The sequence below is a fragment of the Neodiprion virginianus genome, chromosome 4 (genome assembly GCF_021901495.1).
Source record: "Neodiprion virginianus isolate iyNeoVirg1 chromosome 4, iyNeoVirg1.1, whole genome shotgun sequence".
Classification (NCBI taxonomy): Eukaryota; Metazoa; Arthropoda; class Insecta; order Hymenoptera; family Diprionidae; genus Neodiprion; species Neodiprion virginianus.
The window spans coordinates 17,047,249-17,065,990 of record NC_060880.1 but is presented as its reverse complement, the minus strand read 5'-3'; the positions used below and the strand labels follow the sequence as shown (position 1 = coordinate 17,065,990).

General features: G+C 35.9%; 1 protein-coding gene across 11 annotated transcripts in view; it reads left to right on the top strand.

The window, feature by feature from the left end:
• LOC124302033 (glutamate-gated chloride channel) overlaps window positions 1-18,742 on the top strand; it is a 95,570-nt gene that overhangs the window by 62,290 nt on the left and 14,538 nt on the right. For 8 of the 11 annotated variants that reach the window (XM_046757787.1, XM_046757786.1, XM_046757785.1 and 5 more), the window contains 4 exons: window positions 11,057-11,121; window positions 14,310-14,530; window positions 14,867-14,949; window positions 18,138-18,278. In XM_046757787.1, coding sequence (XP_046613743.1) covers window positions 11,057-11,121; window positions 14,310-14,530; window positions 14,867-14,949; window positions 18,138-18,278 — 510 coding nt within the window. Of the gene's footprint in view, window positions 1-3,386; window positions 3,534-11,056; window positions 11,122-14,309; window positions 14,531-14,866; window positions 14,950-18,137; window positions 18,279-18,742 lie in introns of all 11 variants that reach the window. The other 3 variants (XM_046757782.1, XM_046757789.1, XM_046757788.1) reach the window with 1 other exon arrangement.

Here is an 18,742-nt window from a genome sequence, read left to right as displayed (position 1 = left end):
TTTTGCGACTGATGGTAACCAAATGGAAAAGGTCGATGGATCGAAATGCCAAAAGTCAAATTAACGAAAGTCCAAAACGTAGAAAGGCAATAAATAAGACAAGGTGTACTATAAAAAAATTAAAATTTAGAACGCGAATATGTGGAAGTAAATTCGTACCGAAAAGAACTCTTAAGAATAAGCAAGATTACGAAGAGCAAAATATCGATTTGGGAAAAATATTAAATACTGGAAAAGTCGAGTGTTCAAGTCTCAGAGTCGTAATTTGTACAAAAATTCACAAATGCAAATTTTATCAACGCGAAAGATCAAAAATTCAGAAATTCAAAATGCTGAATCTTATTTATACAAAGGGACCAAAGCAGCGAAAGCGTATCTGCTACCAGTTTCAATTAATTCGCGGCGTTGAAACTGTTCTGAAAAACTTTTTTTCAAATAAAAAACCGGTCGGATTATTAACCTTTCGGAAAACAGTTATTCGACTTAGTGATTTATCGAAAGTAAAATGTTAGTTTCACTGATCTTTCGTTATTTTAGAATTCGTATCTTAACAATGTCGAGTTTTCGGCCAGTCGACTTTTTGGTCTTTCGGAAATTTCACTCCCACTCCTCAAAAACTGCTGGATCGATTTTTATACAATTCTATCAGAAGCTTCTGTACTAGGTCTAAAGTATCATAGGAGGTAAGAACAATGTAATGAAATTATCGTATTATGGATCAGAGAAAAAATGATTGACGACGTTCCGCTGATTGTTCCATTTTTTGATGTAAATTATCGAAAATATTTTAAGATCCTAAGCATTAATCTCCGTCGCATTTTGTGCTTCTACGTTATTGGAGAAAAAAAAATCCACTCGTCTCTGTACAATATAAATCCAATTTACTTCACCCTCTTCGGCGCAATTTGTCATTAACGCCTTGCAATTATTTAACAGGTAGATACCGATCCATTCGCCTGAGAGAATAAGGAAGATTCTCTGCTCACAATTAGGTTTTGAGATTATACAGCGGTATGGAAACTTGTCAGGATCTAATTCATAATTCCGTGTAACCGGCACGGATTCAATCCTCTCGTCGGGCGTTAAGACGAGCCGAGCACCGTCAAAGATGCATTATTCAGCATTCATCTCCGATATCGAGTAGAAACTTTAGGGCTTAGGATCATACATACATATTCATGTAAATACGCGGAACGAATTCATGCGATGCGAATAGATCTAGCGGAAAATTTAAAGGGCGTAATAATGCCTGACGTTTTTGGTTGTTTTCATTTTCATTCCTTCTTCCTTTACCGTTTTTGCATACAACGAGACTTAATCGATGACTCTGATAGGATAGATATGCGCTTGTAGAAACAAACGTCTCTCAGGTTAAAGAATTTTTCACAAGTAATTGTAGCAAAAATTTTAACATCGTATCGATATACTTGAATTGTTTATTTTCTATTAAAATGTAGTTATCGTTTATTTCTCAAATCGGAATGCAAAATCAAAAATGTTGGCCCAACATTTCACTTCTTCTCCAATGTCTTAATCCACGTACGTATTGTTCAGGTACAGATGAAATTGAAGAAAAATAATTGAAGGGGTTTTTGGAAACATCAAAATCATTATTAACGCAAACATTAGAACCTGATATGAAAATGAGTTATATTTGCACTGTTTATCGATGATTAATCGACTTCGTTCCCCAATGAAATCAGTTAATTGAAGTATGTTATCGTTTGTTATGAGTTCGTCTGATTAATCTAACAGAACAATTCGAAAATTGTGTTTGTATACAATAATATATTCAATCAGTAACACTGCTCCACGATCACACAACCGCAGCCATTCATTAAAACCCGAAATCACAATCAGTCCGATACCCCATTTCTATAACCCAATCATGGACGAAGATACACGTGTGAAATTATCTCTTGGAGATGTAAATCGCCGAATGCGGTAAATCAAAGTGGTAGAAATAACACGCTTCACGGACACCTTGTACGTATCATTGGGGCGATTGTTATGCAAATTGAATTTCCACTTTAAAGCCGTCACCTGCTCCTCGGATTAGATATTGTAGATACGTACCTACTCTGTGAATTATGTACAAGATAATACGTGTACGATTTTTCGGACTAATCTGAAGTATAAATAATCAGTGTACGACACTCGCACGGTGCTCAAATTGTATCCGAAAAATCCATTTCTATGTTGACCTATTGGATTCTCGTTGTAAAATTTCTCGTGGATTATACACAAAACAAATATTTCCGTCTCTAACATTGAGCAGCGAGATTTCGGCGTCGATACAATGAAATGAGAATAATTTACAGTACTTGAAACTTTCATTACAGTAACCGAATGACAATTGATTCATTTTTTTTGTCCGCATAGATTTTATGAAAGATTGCCGAACTCTTTTCAATACAATGGAATTCTAGTTTTCAATAACTTTGTCAATTGGCAATTTTTATTTCGATTTCATCGGTGATGTTTGTACCGTGCTTGCCGAAAATTGTTTGAAAAACAAAATGTTCGACGAATTTGATTCATTCGTAGTACAGAATTAAGTGTTTAATTGCATTGCATAGTGAAAAAATTCATACCAAACTGGCGCTGTAAAGATAGTTTGCATATATCACAGAAAAATTTTCCGTAAAGACCCAAATTAGAAGAACGGTTTTAATCTGTGACTACTTTTCAAATGATGAAAAGAAGAGAAAATTCACCCTCGTAATGAGTATTGCTTATACAACGCGTAGTAAGTGATGGCCTGACAGCGGAATTAAAATGATAAAGTAGCAATCGCTTAAAATTGGAGCTAAATGAATCCAGGTAAGTTTTTTACTGCTTTTTTCATTGCTCTCTTGATTGATTCTGTTTTATTACATTGTTTTCAAATCCGAAAGAAAATTTGTCATACGTCAAAAATGTATGTAAAAGTATCAAAAACTTACACACACATACACACAAATGCACACATATACCTTTGTATCTGTTATTATGTAAACTGTTAGTATTATTATTGTTATTATTATTATTATTATTATACTGTTATCCAGACCACGAAAGATACGTGGATATATATACATTTCATAATTCGAAATGATATGTATATATATATATATATATATACATATACTATATGCATAGAGTAACGATAAACGATGATGATTAAATGTATGGTATGGGATTATAATTGGAGCGCCGAAGTTTCAATCCTGGATCACCAAGAGCTGATGGTGATGATGATGATGATGATGATAATGATGACGTTGATGATGATGATGACGATGGTGATGATGATGATGATGATGATGATGATGATGATGATGAAATGTTGAGATCAGGATCATCTCAGCGCTACGGGTTGCCCTACGGGTTCGTTGGTGTTACAGATGCGGACTTTTGCTGTGGGATGCGACAGCCAAGCGACGTGGCATCGTTGACGAATCAATCAACGCCAACACCCCGCAATCCGAACCAGAACAAGAACATCAATAACAACTTCATGCCGCACGAAAATCTCCGCACCCATCTCCGCGGTCCGTCCCACTGTTGAATATAATATAAAAATAATGATTACGAGGATTGATTATTCATTTGATTTGATTGTTGAACTACGTACCGTGAGTTTTTCTAACCGCGGAACGAGCCATGAGCCTGCGGCAGGCAACCGGAGTTACAGCTAATGTTTAGGTTGAGCAAACATTATTTGTCAAAATAATCTGAATATTAGGGAATGTGGAATATGATGGAAATCTTAACACAGACAATCACCTCAGGTAATAATGAGGCAGTTAAGAATAGGACTGTCATCCAATTTAGTTATGAAGCGCGGTAATGAGGTGGCGGGACACGGTGATCGACCTGGGCATAAGTTGTAACTACGGTTGCCTGCCGCAGGCTCGTAGATCGTTCCGCTGTCAGAAAAGCTGACGGTGTATTACATATATATGTATACATACCGAGACAATCTCTTGAAACTTGAAAATCAACCGCGCATGCGCCAAATAATTCAATCTCATTGGTCGGCGAAATCTTCCCGCAGCCATATTCTTGTCTGCGATGCAGGCCAGCCAACGTACGCAAAATGTGTACGTTTGAGTTTTCAAAGAGCATAAGCATTAAATTCCGACCGTTCGTTGAAGAATCAACTTTCCGACCCAATAACAAATGCTTCTCAAACCCTTCCGAGTCGCTACCTCAATTATTTGAGATTCTCACCTCGAAAATTCGTATCAAATACATCGCCACCAGAAACAGTTTGACAGCTGAAAACTCTGGATGGCGAGCCTGCATGAACAGCCGACAAAACTCGCGAATGCGCGGTTGATTTTCAAGTTTCAAGAGATTTTCCCGGTATATAAAAAGCAAAGAAGAAAAAAAAAGCGGGCGAACGAATAATAATTATCATAATGTAGGATATGCAGGTATATTATTTATGTATAGGTTCGTCTTGACGATGATGTCGGTGATGGTCGTGCAAATTCACACTCCAGTATACATATTATATACATATACTTTGTGGAGATGTGGTTTCTCTCTGTTTAGCAATTACGTGTAGATTGTACAGATGTTCGACTGTGGAGTCCATTGTGGAACAAAGCGCTAAACTGAGATACAACATTTTCCCAGTCATTAGATAAAATGTATGTTGGCTAAACAGTAAACAGAATTCTTTTTTGAATTACTCGTCCACGGCACAAGAGAAGGGGATATTTCAAATTGAGAAAAGCATCTTCAAAATATTCGAACACTTGAATTTCTGGTACAAGGTGCGAATTCCGCATGCAAAATTATCGGTTAGCATAAAAATTTCTTTAATTCGTAATTCTTTTTATTCGAAATTGGACCGTAATACTTTACAAGGACCTTCTCTTCGACGGAAGGAGGTGGCAAAAAAAAATTTCATCGTGATCCGAGAGAAGCATGTGAAACATGGTTTCTAAATCGCACACCACTACCCAATTCAATACGAACGGTGGCGGTAGCCGATTGTTACATCCGGTTGAATCGACGATTCACTGATCAAATTGAACCCGGAAACGTTCTACGAATTTCCGTTTTCCGAATTATCTCAGCTTTCCTTGATCCAATTAACGATAAGATTGCGAAGACGAGTTGCGGGGAAAGCATGGTCAAGGGCTAAGCAGACCGGCGCTCGTTTTCTTGTTTGAGCCAATTTTCACGCCATTAGGAGATTACTTAGATTCTGTACAAATTGTGGTACAGTTTCAGAGCGCACAAGTTCCAAATGGAATCCCGCAGCCACGTGTCTTACATTGCTGGGGTTAAGACAAGTGCTTCGTGGTTCCCTTTTAGTGTTTATTAGGAAGTTAGATGCGAGATGAAATGAGAAATGAAAGAAAAAAAGTAGAGTGACAGAATGGAATTTAAAAAGCGTGCTATGATTAAGAAAGAACGGCATGCAAACGGTGTTATAGCGATATCTGAGGGTAATTACAGCATGATGGATTAACTTTGAATGGCTGTAGCTGTGGTGGTTTGGATTTTAGACCTGATGTCTTATCGCAGAAAAGGAATTGGTTCGCTCTCTACCAGCTTTCAGTCAATAGCGGTACGTCAATCATCATCAACTCATGCAGAATCACTTCTGGTTCTGGATAAATAAGACACCTACGTTACTCTTCCTCTCAACTGTCTTTGGCATGTTTTATACTACGAGTCAAAATTCAATCGGAGGTTCCACAACGTCAAAGTAACAACGTCTTTAGTCGTTTCCATGAAATAACTGCCCACAATCGGTACGATTACATTACTAGAACTCTTCTAATTTAACTGAAGAGGAACGATTTTCAGTAGTATAGCTCATAGCTCAGAAGAATCTACCATTTGTGAAGTCTGGTGTCCGCACTTCACGAAGATTTACGTAAAATTACGTAAAGTGTCGAAGTCGGGTGCGAAATCAGCAATCCAATAACACTGAATCACTGGTACACAGCTTTCCACCTTTTCTGGCATGAGACGTTCAGAGTAGCACTATCAAAATAGTGCCGCGTTAATGGTTGCGCACTTGATCTTAACCCCAGAATTTTCGTTGATCGTTTGTCGTACTATTCTATATTGTACATTTTTATACCTACATACCCAGATGTGTTTTACACTTTCAAATACATACACGCCGTGTGTGATGAATTCAGTGTTTGCTGTGTGTGGTCACGATGTGTAAACCCAGGGTCTCACTGAACCATGCGCTTACAAAATTCACCCTCCAATCTTGACTGCGGGACATCCTTCGAATTATTGCGATATGTGTTAGTATTAGATGTTCACCCTGCAGTCGATCCCCAACCGCACCTCATCATTCTCTCGTTCTCCAGCCATACTCCCAACAATGATTAGATTTCATTGAAAAAAAAGAAGATATTAAAGGAATGTTTTACGGTGTTTCTTATTGTTTTTCGTGAATTTTTTTTTTTTTTTTTTATTTAATATTGAACTATCCATGTGCACCAATCAATCATCTGCATTCGGCAGTTTTATCGCAGCATTCGATCACCTCTCACCGTGACTAATTCATCTCAGTGGATAACGAGGGGAACGGCAGAGCCATTTTATGAATCGTTAGCCATTCCACTGCCGTCAATGTTTTGGTTACACCACTTTGAGTCGTTAGATCGATAAAACTATGCTCTAATCGGTTCAGAATCCCTGACCTACATCCGTGTTTTAGCTTTATACTTAAATACACCTTTTTTACCTTGATCCCTTCACTTTTTTTTTTATCACTGTATCTCTGTCTTTCTCCATTTTTCTCCGTACCTTCAAACAAATCAGCATCATTACTCGCTTCATACAAAGATTTGTGTACACTAAAGACACGTTTCTAACCTGGACAAATGTGACTTTGTTGTTCATTTCATATTAGTTTTATGATCAAGAAACTTTGTGTCGGTGAGTTAATGGAATTCAAAAAGGTTGATTATTCTGCCATAAAAGCTTGCACCTCGTTAAGCACGGTTCTGGGAACTCTACGACTGTAATACAGTGAGTCTCAAAGTGACGTGTTGAGAGAAAACTTGAAGTAAGTTCTGAAGACGTTGACGAATGACTTCGAGTGACTTTTGAAATTTGAATTGTTCACTTGAGATCAATTAAAATGAATATTACTTACAAGATATCGTCTGACTTTAAGTGGCCCCAATCAACGAAACGTGACTTACGATTTTAACTGACTCCAAGTGAATTAAAATCATTTGAGATCTAATAAAACGTGTTTAAAAAACATCTTCACTGAGCGTAGGTGCATGCTTTTAGGAATGGTTAACCTTGCGGAGAATTTACGTTGATTTCACAGTGTCTCAAATGCTTGGAATCGTCATATGCAGAATTGTTTCTTGCATTCCAATTTTGACTAAACGATATTATGATAATGAAACTATCCGACTCATATTTTAACTGACCGATCAATCTCAGTAACTTGAAAACCCATTTTATCGATTTCGTAACTATTTCGAACCACCCGAATGATATCTAAAAAATGTCGCAAGATATTTCTTAGCAGTTTTGAGCGAATTTTTTAAGTAACTTTGAAATAGAATTTCCAACACTTCGAAGAATGTCCGATCATAATATTAATCGCGCCCAGGTTTATCAGAAAATTTCATAAACATTATGAGTAATTGAAAAAAGTTGTTTAATATGGATGAAAGCTTCAAAAGCTCCGATTAAAATGAATCAATCTCGATTTATTGTTGAAATAACTCCTCGAAAAATCGCATTGATTCTGGCACATTTATCTCACCCCGTAGTATTTTTTTGTATTTCAATATGAAGAACAGACAGTCGGCCAAATTTGTATACGAATCACAGCTTCGTTTGTTCGCAAATGAATTTTTCGTGAATTCAGTATTGCCTGACATGAAGTTTTTCTTCTGTTCGCGAGCGATTTCAGTCGCATAATTTCTTTCGCACAATTGCCGGAAAATCCATTTAGAAACAAAATAGAAACTATGTTCTGGTAAAATTGAGAACGTAATGCAATTTTGTGGTTTAAAAAAAGTGGGAACATTCACGTAGTCCGAAGCTAGTTCTTTTCTTTCACTTTCAATAAAATTTCACTTGTCCGACTTTTGGTCAAAATTTTTGAACTTAGTTTTTTTCCCATCGGTCTTCTATTTTAAACAATTTTTTACTGGACAATGCTCGTTGAAATTCTCTTTCAATTCCGCATCGAACATCGCGAGCCACTGTACATACAAACTTTCAACACCGTTATGAAATTATAACATCATCGATTTTTTTGTCACGCTACTGACACTTTCTTACACATAAAATCGTGAGGCTCGTGATCGGGATATTTTGCACGTTTCTATTTAGCAACTAGGCTGATATAATCACGCACAAGCTGCACGTAACTCGATTCATCACGTCGACTTTTGTGAACTGAGATAATTGCATATTGACCCCTTGTTTCTTTACTTCTTTCTCTCTCTTTTTTCTATTTTTTCTATTTTCTGCTTATTTCCTTTGTTCACCCTTCCTCTTTTCCCCACCTCCCTTGGATTTTCTTTGTTCCACTTTACGTCGTATTACATGTTATCCTAATTTCTCGCCAGGCGTGACACGATTAAGAGTCGACAAAGCCACTCAAGTGAACGGAAATACCAATATCCACTTTGTGGATACGTATAAGAACCGTTAGATATGGGAAAAAGTGTAATTCCATTAAAGTCACCAATAATCACCGCCGTGTTCAATTAGCCATCGGCTGTCTATGTACGATTCAAGTTAGAGATAGACATAACAACGATTAATTAACACAGTGGATCAATCCTTTTTTTTTTTAAAAAAAAAAGAGAAACAACATATATAAATCGAACATTACTTTCCTCATGTATTCATCATATTTTCGTCTCTTTTCTTCTCATCATCATCCACCAGCAGATAAGTATTAAAAAACAAAAAACTGTTTCATCTTGTTGTATGACAATTACGGCGGAATTACATATGTATCGATTTTTTTTTTATCCACTTTTCGTCCGCAGAATGATTCAATCTAGCTCACATGTGGTATCGTCATTATATTCGTAACTAAAACTTCCTCGATATGGTGTTTAATAAAAGAAGATTATCGGAATAGCAATCGAATCGAGTGTTTTTTATTCTTCTCGCTCTGTAAATCAACCACGAAAAAACCGATTTTATAAAAAAATATATCAGAATCAAATTATGTCATTTATTATTGACGACTGTTGAAATCTTTTAATTTCTGGCTGGTTCACATGCGCCTTACGTATACGTTGTTTATACCTATTACATCATATGTAACTACATAAGTATATATATTGAATATTGTGATGAACAAGTATTACATTATATCATAGTAGATTGCATTGATTGATGTTCTGCAAACATATGGCTTGTATAATGATTGTTTTTATTAAAACGTTGACAAGGGTTCGAGGGAAAGAATTATTTCAGGTGGCTAATTCGAGACATGATTTAGTGCCGAATGAATAGTGTTTAAATTTCGTTCCAATAATGAGTTTACCTAGTCTGAACTTCGAAGCTTTGTCAACGAGATGCGCATGCGCACTGTGGCATGAAAAAAATTGCTTTACGTTGTTACAGCTTTCTAGCTTCAGCTATACACCTAGAAATTGTCTATTTTTAATAGTATTCATAAGGTGGAGGTATTTATGATACATAATGGTCTTTGGTACATCAAAATTTAATAACAAGCCTCGCCGTTACTCTTCGGATGAGCGGCGACACGTGAATACGTGATCAAATCGATCCATTGATCGGGAGATTGTTAATCAACTGCCCGATTAAACATATACGGGATTTGGCATTTCGTATAACTTTGAAAGTTCGCGATTTCTTGGATTAAAAATCATTTGCAAAAAAGTTTAATTCCACTAAGTTATTAAACCATCGTGTTAAATCATTGTGCGAACTTTGAAGTGTTTGCTTGTTCGTTCTTGGATTATCTAATACGTTTTCTCAGTCATTAAAATAATGTAAACTCCGTTACAATTATGATCAGAAAATTCTTCCAATATTTACTATTTATATCTTTTCGGATTTTCGACAGAATTATAAATAATCGGTGATAAAACAAGAAACTAAAATAGTTAAAATTCAGTATTCAAACCAAAGATAATGACGCAAAAGCACAATATTATGTAACGGTAATAACGTTGTCGCAGAAATTATTTTAAATGAATAGTTTCGTCGGAAAATATTAATCTCCTATAACTGTCTCGTTACACAAACGTGAATAATTGATGTGTTCTATGTATATAATCATGCAATGAATTCAAGTGATCTAGAAAAATTGGATTTCGATATCGTCATTTCAGCAATGATATTATTTCCTTTTCTTTTTGTCGAACTCCCAACGAAAGATCACCGAAACTTCAAGGCTATGGTTCTTATTTTAGAGACATTCGTAAGTACGAAACGGCGAGTAATGAAGAAGAATATGAGAGGAAAAAAAAAAAAAAATCGCCTAGAATTCACGAGTGGTTATACGTCGAGTCCTTTTATAATTCATTGCTGGAGTGATCGAGAGTGTCGTTGATATATTGTACGTACTACTTGAAACGAGACACGGATCTGAAAGCTTTATTTACAGTCAAGTCGCTGGATCTTCCACTTCCACGACAATTTTTAAAGATAAAATTCACTCCCCCATTCAGTGTTTCTCCCTCTATCTCTGTGCCACTGTCCTCTATGCTTTTGTTTCACGTTGGTGCTCAAGACCTGAGACCTCAGACGAGGGTTCATTGTTATCCAGTGCAAGATGGAATTTTAAAAGTGCCATAAAAATTTTAGAATTTTTCACTCAACTCGGGACTAAAAATGTTCTTCCTCTTTTATATGGAAAAAAATGTGGAAACGGACTAATTTTTTTTTTGTTTTCTTTCTTCACGTTTTTGGCTCTTCAAATTCCATGCAATACTCGATAACGATGAGCGATATGAAAAATTTGTTTACTTCGACGTATGCAGACTTACAGGTGCAGCAATTTTTATTCAAGCATCGTGCAAAGTATTCTGCAAAAATTGTTGATAGTGAATTTGTTGATGTGTTTCAGGCACTCTGACCGTGAATGTAAGCGTGCTGCTATTGAGTCTGGCTTCGCCGGACGAATCAAGCTTGGTAATTTTTTAATATTGTATACACATAAACGTTATCAAGTTAATGGTAAATTAGAGCAAGACAGAATTGAGAAGGTTGATTGGCCAAAATCGATACTTTTTATTAGTTTTATCACGAGATGGTTGTACTTCACCGAGTATTTATGGAGTTATTATATTCGTAAAGTAATACGATTTTTTTTTCCAAATACAATGATATAAGATACTGTGATTACAAAACAAAAACTTAGAAATCGATGCTTCATTTCAAATTGACTTAAAATTGTTAAAAAAAAAATGTTGTAGATTTGTTCAATTTCACCCTATGATGGCTAATATTTTTCAAAAAACTATTTTCTACATATTCATCAGAACCTTCTGTTATCTCTTGGCATCTTAAAGCATTCAATCTTGCAGCATTGCATAGGCGTTGATTTTGATCGACGAATAGCAATCTTCCATTTCACCTCATGGAAAGTAAATGTGTTTTAGTTGCTTTGTAAAAAATAGTCTTCTAATAAAAATCAGCCATTGAAGAGTGTGTTTGAATTTGGAAGTAAACTCAGTCCACGTCAAGGCCTTTGCTTCCGAATCCATGTATCAGAGACGAGCTGACCGCCCGACCATAACAACGCTCTAACGACCACCAACATCTATCGCACGACAACAATCGGTAATCCGGCTTTTGAACAACGAAACACAGCTCAGATATCATTCTGTATTCGGTGGTCGGCGAGTGCGGTTGTACGATCTGGAGCTACACTAGATTTGATATCTGCCTTTACCATTCTGTTCAATCCCGGCTATCTTTTGGTTACCCTTGTTTTCAATTACAAGCTTGTCGTTCCCTTTCGACTGTGAGTTCAACCCAGATAATTTACGTTATTTTCATTTAGTTACATTATTTCTGTCCACTTTCATTTGGTTTCAGAGCCCAGTTCTCTCCTTGGAGTTGAGAGCCCGGTGCTCTCGATGCGTGTTATTACTTACACTGAAGCTTATCTTGCTATTATCGTAATAAGTATTATATTCACCCTTCAATGCCGTGTACCAACACCAGAAATGAAGTTATTTTATATTTCAAACAGACAGAGTGGAATTGTCGAAATTTTAACGATATTCAAGCGGTTTGAAGTCTAGCATCGCTTTTGGTTGCTTCTGGTGCTAATATAATTCCATTATTTTCGTATTTTTAACTTAGAGGCATTCATATCTTACAAATATACAAATTCGATAAATACTCAACTTACGACTATCTCTTAATAAGATTAATAAAAAACATTGACGCTTTGGCCAACCAACTCGCTTAGAAAAGTACAATAAGAAGAGAGAACAAGGAAAAAATACAGGGATGAAAGTACCGACTCTTCGAAAAGCGAATCAAGAGGGGGTCAAGATTCGAGGTTGAAATCCCACTCGCGAGTTCCTTTGAGCCGAACAAGAAGTGGGAAGGTCGGGACACCAAGTGGTAGTAGTAGAAGTAGTAGCCCAGTAGCAGCCTGTCGAAAATTCTCTTTGTCCGATGGGAATGAAGGAGCACTTAATCCCGATCAAAGTCGACGCCAAAATGGTGTCAGAACGTGGGGTTGGCCAGGGACAAGGCTGCTCTCCGAAATTGGATGAATCGTTGTTCGGACGTTATCAAGATCCGGTTTTTACCCTCGGCTGGAGGAACAAGATTAATGTTTTTTTTTCTCGTCGCAGTAAGAGTCTAACGGAATGGCGGCATTTTGCTTTTTGCTAGTCGAATGATCGCGTCAAGGGTTATTAAGGGTGTTCGTTTGGTTTTTTTTTTTTTTTTTTTCTTGTTTCATGTTCGCGGAAGCTTTGGCGTTTTTTCGGTTCTTGGGGGGGGGGGGGGGGAGTTTCAAGATTTACAGATTTTTATGAAATTTTAATTACTACGTATGAATTTTTGCGAAACAAGTAACTTTATTGTCTGTTTTGATTCGTTTTTTCGCGTATTTTCTTACGTGTCTGTTCAAATAAAATAAAAAATTGCCAAAAATTGCGGTTCTTCGAAACGCACCCTTGCGTAGAAATGCTTTTTGTAGGAATCCGAAGTAATTCTACAGCCATTCCTTGTAGTATGGAGATCAAAAGTTGATATCTACTTTTAAATCTTAGTGCAATTATAAACGATCAAGTTATGCCGTTCATTTGAAAAATAAAGTTTATAAAATGAATACCGCGATGTTGAATATCAACACTAGTTTTCAATCTAAATATATATTCTTCAATTGAAATTTCATGTGAATATCGTCAATTAGGGCCGTGAAAATATGAAAATGATATTAATTGACAAGAACAGGTACTCAAGTACGCAAATTAAATATAAGCTCTATTTCTTCCATTCACAGATAGAGCGATTTTATACGGATAGATGTGACCAAGACAAATACTCTCATTTTGTTTATTGAAGAAAGTAATGAATTTGGTGTCTTGACGGAACAAAAGATGAAAAATTAGATTCTTATGTCATACCTTTTTTTTTCATGACTCTTTTGAGAAGAAGTATCAAACAAAACTCATTCGTCTCACTGTCCTATTTAAAAAAATATAGTCGGTTCACTTGTGGAATTGGAAATACTAACGAAAATCACCTCTTTGTTTTTTGACTCTATCTAATGTAATGTGTGAAGAGAATTAAAATTCTAGCGGAATAGAATTTTTGCTTGTAAACAATTATACTTAAAGGCCAGATTGAGGGACTTTTGCAAATTATTTTCCGAGTATATTATTTAAAAAAAAAAATTCAAACCCCAAGACCGTAACTTCTCTTCAATAGATAAATTAAGGGGATGTATTTTCGTTGTGGTCTCATATATATGCAGAAAAAAAGAAAAATACCGAGAAACCTGTGAGTTGGAAAAATAGAACGTGGTCGATTTTATGTCTAATTTAACTGGACTCCGAATTCTATATAAATTGATAAAAAATCCCATGTACATGAATTTCTGAACACTTCCGTTATTCGCGATAGTAAGTTTTGAAATAACTACTCTTAGAGAAACTGTTGAAGTGAAATTAACAAAATATATTCGTGAAAAATTTTAATAACCTTGACGAACATGGTGATAAAAACATGCTGTAGAGTCCAATTCCACCCAATTCCACAAACCTATGATTGCAGAAATTTGCAATCTTTAGTGTAATGAGAATGGGCAATTTCTGTTTTAATCTTATTTCGTCGTTGTTCCGCCGGTGCAGAAATATGAGGTAGAGTTCCTCCTGCAGCAGCAGTGGTACGACCCGCGTCTGCGTTACAGCAATCGTTCAAGCTACGAATTCCTGAATGCAATTCACCACCACAACGATATCTGGCTACCGGATACCTACTTCATTATGCATGGAGACTTTAAGGATCCCCTAATACCGGTGCACTTCGCCCTGAGGATATACAGGAACGGGACTGTGAACTACCTGATGAGGTGTGCAATTTTATTAAGCTACCTTGCTCCACTTCAGCCCTTCAATACTTGCTACACCCCAGACATTAGAAAAGAGTTTGTGCGTGTCTGTGTTAACCCTAATCGGTCATCGATCATTTTTCAAACTCCTCGTAAAGTTCAGGAATAGACTGTCATCATTTTTTTGCTCGAAGTCGAAGCTGTAGAAAAAAAAATGTATATTTGTAAAATTTTTATTCCCGTTTAACCTTAACTTTTCCGATGCATTACAATATTTATGCAATCAATTTTGGTTAAGAAGACTGATTATTTGATTTTTATTTTGAATTGAGATTGAAAAATTCCAACCTGTTACAGGCGTCACCTCATACTTTCGTGCCAGGGTAGGCTCAACATATTTCCCTTCGACGATCCAATGTGTTCATTCGCCATCGAAAGCAGTGAGTATATATATATATATATATATACACATATATTATACTTTAATAAATTTAAATTAAAAAAGCAGAAGCAGGTAAACAGAAAAATCAGGAGATAGAGAAAAATTAGAGTTAACGCAACCGGTTTGTTCCAAGTCATACAAGAATTCAAAAGAACGTAGTTTTCATAGCGAGAATAAACAGTCAATTATTATTCAGAACGCAAAAACGAGCAGAAAAGCAATTGGGGAAAACGAATAGCTCAGAAAATAAGAGTAGCTTCGTATTCATAAATTTTATTTTACTTTGTAAAACCATTTTTTCTTATTTTCCTTTGTAAATTCATACAGCAATCTTGTTTCATCGTTGAAATATAATAGCGAATGCATCGTATGCATTAATTTGTGTGACATAGGATTGTTTCCTTATTTGACCTGGAACGATTTTAAAATCAAAACAATAGCAGGCACGGCAAGGCTCGGTGTTTTATCCAAGCTCTGCAGGAGGAACCGGGTAACGGCATTTATGCTCGAGTCCGTAAGAAGGCAATAAGCAGCGACGGTAAATTGTTTACCCGAGTCTTGCCAATATGAAGACGGTTATTAAAAACTACCCGAGTCAACGAAAACTCAATTAGAACAAACAGCACAGGGTTTTTCGACTAGGTAGCACCAAAATCTTTTTTTCTCCATCCCAGCGGTGGTCCTTTTATTTATTAAAATCACATATATATACATACGAAATATTATGTGGGGAAACTTGAACATTTTGAAAATTCACAGCTCGTTAACAACTTCGACTCCTAGCTGGAAATTTTCAGCGTTGTTTGGGGATAGAATGAAGTATATTCCTTAAAAATTTCAAGCGATTTCGAGTTGATAGAAAAATGTTACAGCTATCTGAAAACAGCGATTTTTCAGAAAACAGTTGGTTTTGCCAGGCCGTATATAAAAAGGAACGTGGTAATTAATAATAATTCGTGTAGGTAGTGATAAAGTATACCTAGGCGAAATGTTTGAGCCGTCGGTTGGCCGTCTACTTGGAAAATTATTGACTTGGCAGCGTTTCAAAGTTATGCGAAATTTTGTTAAAATAGTAGTTCATGAAAACGGTCCTAATTAAACTGGATTTTGCTTTGGAGTAAAGAACTATTTTTTCTTAAAAATACAAGGTCAGAGAAAGGGAATGCCGTTTGATTCGAGTCTTTAAGTCCCATAGAGCTCCCATGAAAAAATCGTGAATGTAACTAAAAAGCCCGCAAGCTGCGGTCGAAAAGTATTGGACGTACCCATATATATATATATGAAAAATGAAAATAGTTAAGGACTGAGAAGTAACCGGAACTAAAAATTCCTCTCAGTGTATACATATATTAGACTAACCAGTTCTTAGAGTTGACCTACAGGCTTCAAGTTTTGCGTACATTTTTTTTTGATTTTTTTGCAAACTTTTTCCGCCTTGTCCGCAGGAATTTTCGAAAATACCCTAAATAAGGACCACCCCACTGTAACTATATTTTCCTGTAACTGTTATGAAAATTTAATGCTTGTGCAACAATAAATTGACGTTAAAGTCGTGCTTAGCTAAAAAAGTTCAGTAAACCAAAAAAACCGATTTTGCGTTGCCAAATACCAAAAAAGGATCAACGATAGCGAAAAATGGTTACCTGTACCTCGTTTTTCGTAATTCCAACAATATTCATAGTTTTTTTAACGTTCAATGTTTCACCGAATTTTTCTAGTACTGTAACAAATGAAATTTTTCTCAATGTATAGCAAACAATGCAGGAATGAGTTTAAAAACGGGGCGAATGAAGGGATCGCTGATCGGTTCATTTTAATTAAACGTTTTCAAAACGGGGGAAACGGAAAAGAAATAGGCTGAAATTCTGTAACTCGATACTGAGATTAACGCTTCAGCCAACAAGCTTGGATCCTACCGGGAATATCCTAACCAATTCAACGCTGGCGTTAGGTTTCAGAGGGATTATTTGTATTTTTTTTTATTACTCGTCTTTTTTTTTCTCTTTCATAGCTGCCGACTCATCCGTGCTTGTCGGTCATTTCAGGTGGAACCCCAACATTGAACAACGGTTCGATTATTTTTCGACTTTGAGTTCGACTAGCTGGTGTCGGTGTACTGTACTGACTTGATTTTTTAATTAACTGGAAAATTAGTCTACTACGATGAAAAATTATTATATCCGTACACAGTAGGAGCAATAAAAGATGTTCAAACAATGCGGGATAACAATTGTCTTGAATTATGAATATCCTGAAAAGACACGATCAAGTTGATTAAGATATTTTCGAAATAAGAATATTTAGCCAAGAAAGAAATAAAGACTAATAACAATAATGAAAGAATAAAAACCAATAGAACGATGACATTTTTTTTCAACTTTGATTCACCTGAGGAATTCATATTATTCACTTCGTTGTGGAAAAATTCTTGAAATACTCTTGAAGAATAAGTGAATGTATTCTTTTCACATTCAAATATTCAAATTACGCTGTTTGTTCCTGCCGAAAATTTTATAACTCATCAAAAATTCTTTCTGATGGACGAACAGAAATTGATTGTAACCAGTCAAGTAAATATGAGAAGGCAAAAATGCTATTTCGGCTTTTCTTAACGAGAAGACAATCACCGTCTCAATTTTGCACCGAACTTTCACTACTTAAATCAAGACTTGTATGAAAAAAAACCTGTGTGCGGCTGTTTTAAAGTTGGAGCAATAATATATTGTAAAAAAAAAAAAAAAAAAAAAAAAACATCGGCAATCAATAACGCACATCAATGCGTCAAGTTTTTGTGTAATCGTTATAATTATAATTATTCCTAATATTCAATTGATTCCTCGCATAAATCAAGTAATATAATAATAATAATAATAATTATAATAATTTTCGTACGATTACGAGGCAGAGAAATCCAAAATGACCCTGTCGATTTTTTTCACAAAAAGCATACGAATCGTAATAGTAATTACGAAAACTACAAGCAATTAAATGCAGGTAGCATAACATATTTGTTATAGTTTACGATGAGCTCAATTTCCTTCAATCTCTAGTGAGTTGCAAATGGGAAAAGAATATAGTTCAATTGTTTTTAGTTTTTCTTGCTTGTATCTATACCTACATCAAATTTGATCCTGCAAAGAACCGATCACCTCGACAGATTTTCAAAGCGAGCTTTTAATATTCCAGTTTCGTACGAGCAAACGGCGATAACCTACGTTTGGAAGAACGACGAAGGAACTCTTCGCACCAGCCCGAGTCTGACCACCCTGAACGCATATCTCATTCAGAACCGAACCATACCCTGCCCCATCAAAGCCAGCTGGAGGGGTAAGTGATGAAAAGCCCTCTTTCACCCCCACCCTCCCCTTCTCCATCTCTCTCACTCAAATCCCCCTCCATCTCCTCCAAAACCTCCCCTTTCTCCCTCTTTCTCTTTCTCTCTCTCTCTCTCTCTCTGCTTTTTATCTCTGAAATTATTCCAAACATTTCGATGTTATTTTTTCATTACTCACACTTGCAGATGCAAACGCGCATGACACGAATTAAACAAACATTCTTTGCTTCCCCAACTTATTTTTATGCTCGCAGATAAAAAATATTTGAAGAATCAGGAATCTTTCATCGATATAATGAAACCGCACTGTTGCCGAGTTACCGACTCAAAAAATTACCAAATTTCAATATTACACTGTTAAGAAAGTTAGAAAATTTTTAAAGTAGAAATTTTTTGGAAACATTGTAGAATCTGATACGTTGTCGCCAAATTTCACAGCTTGTCAGTCGCTTGTAGA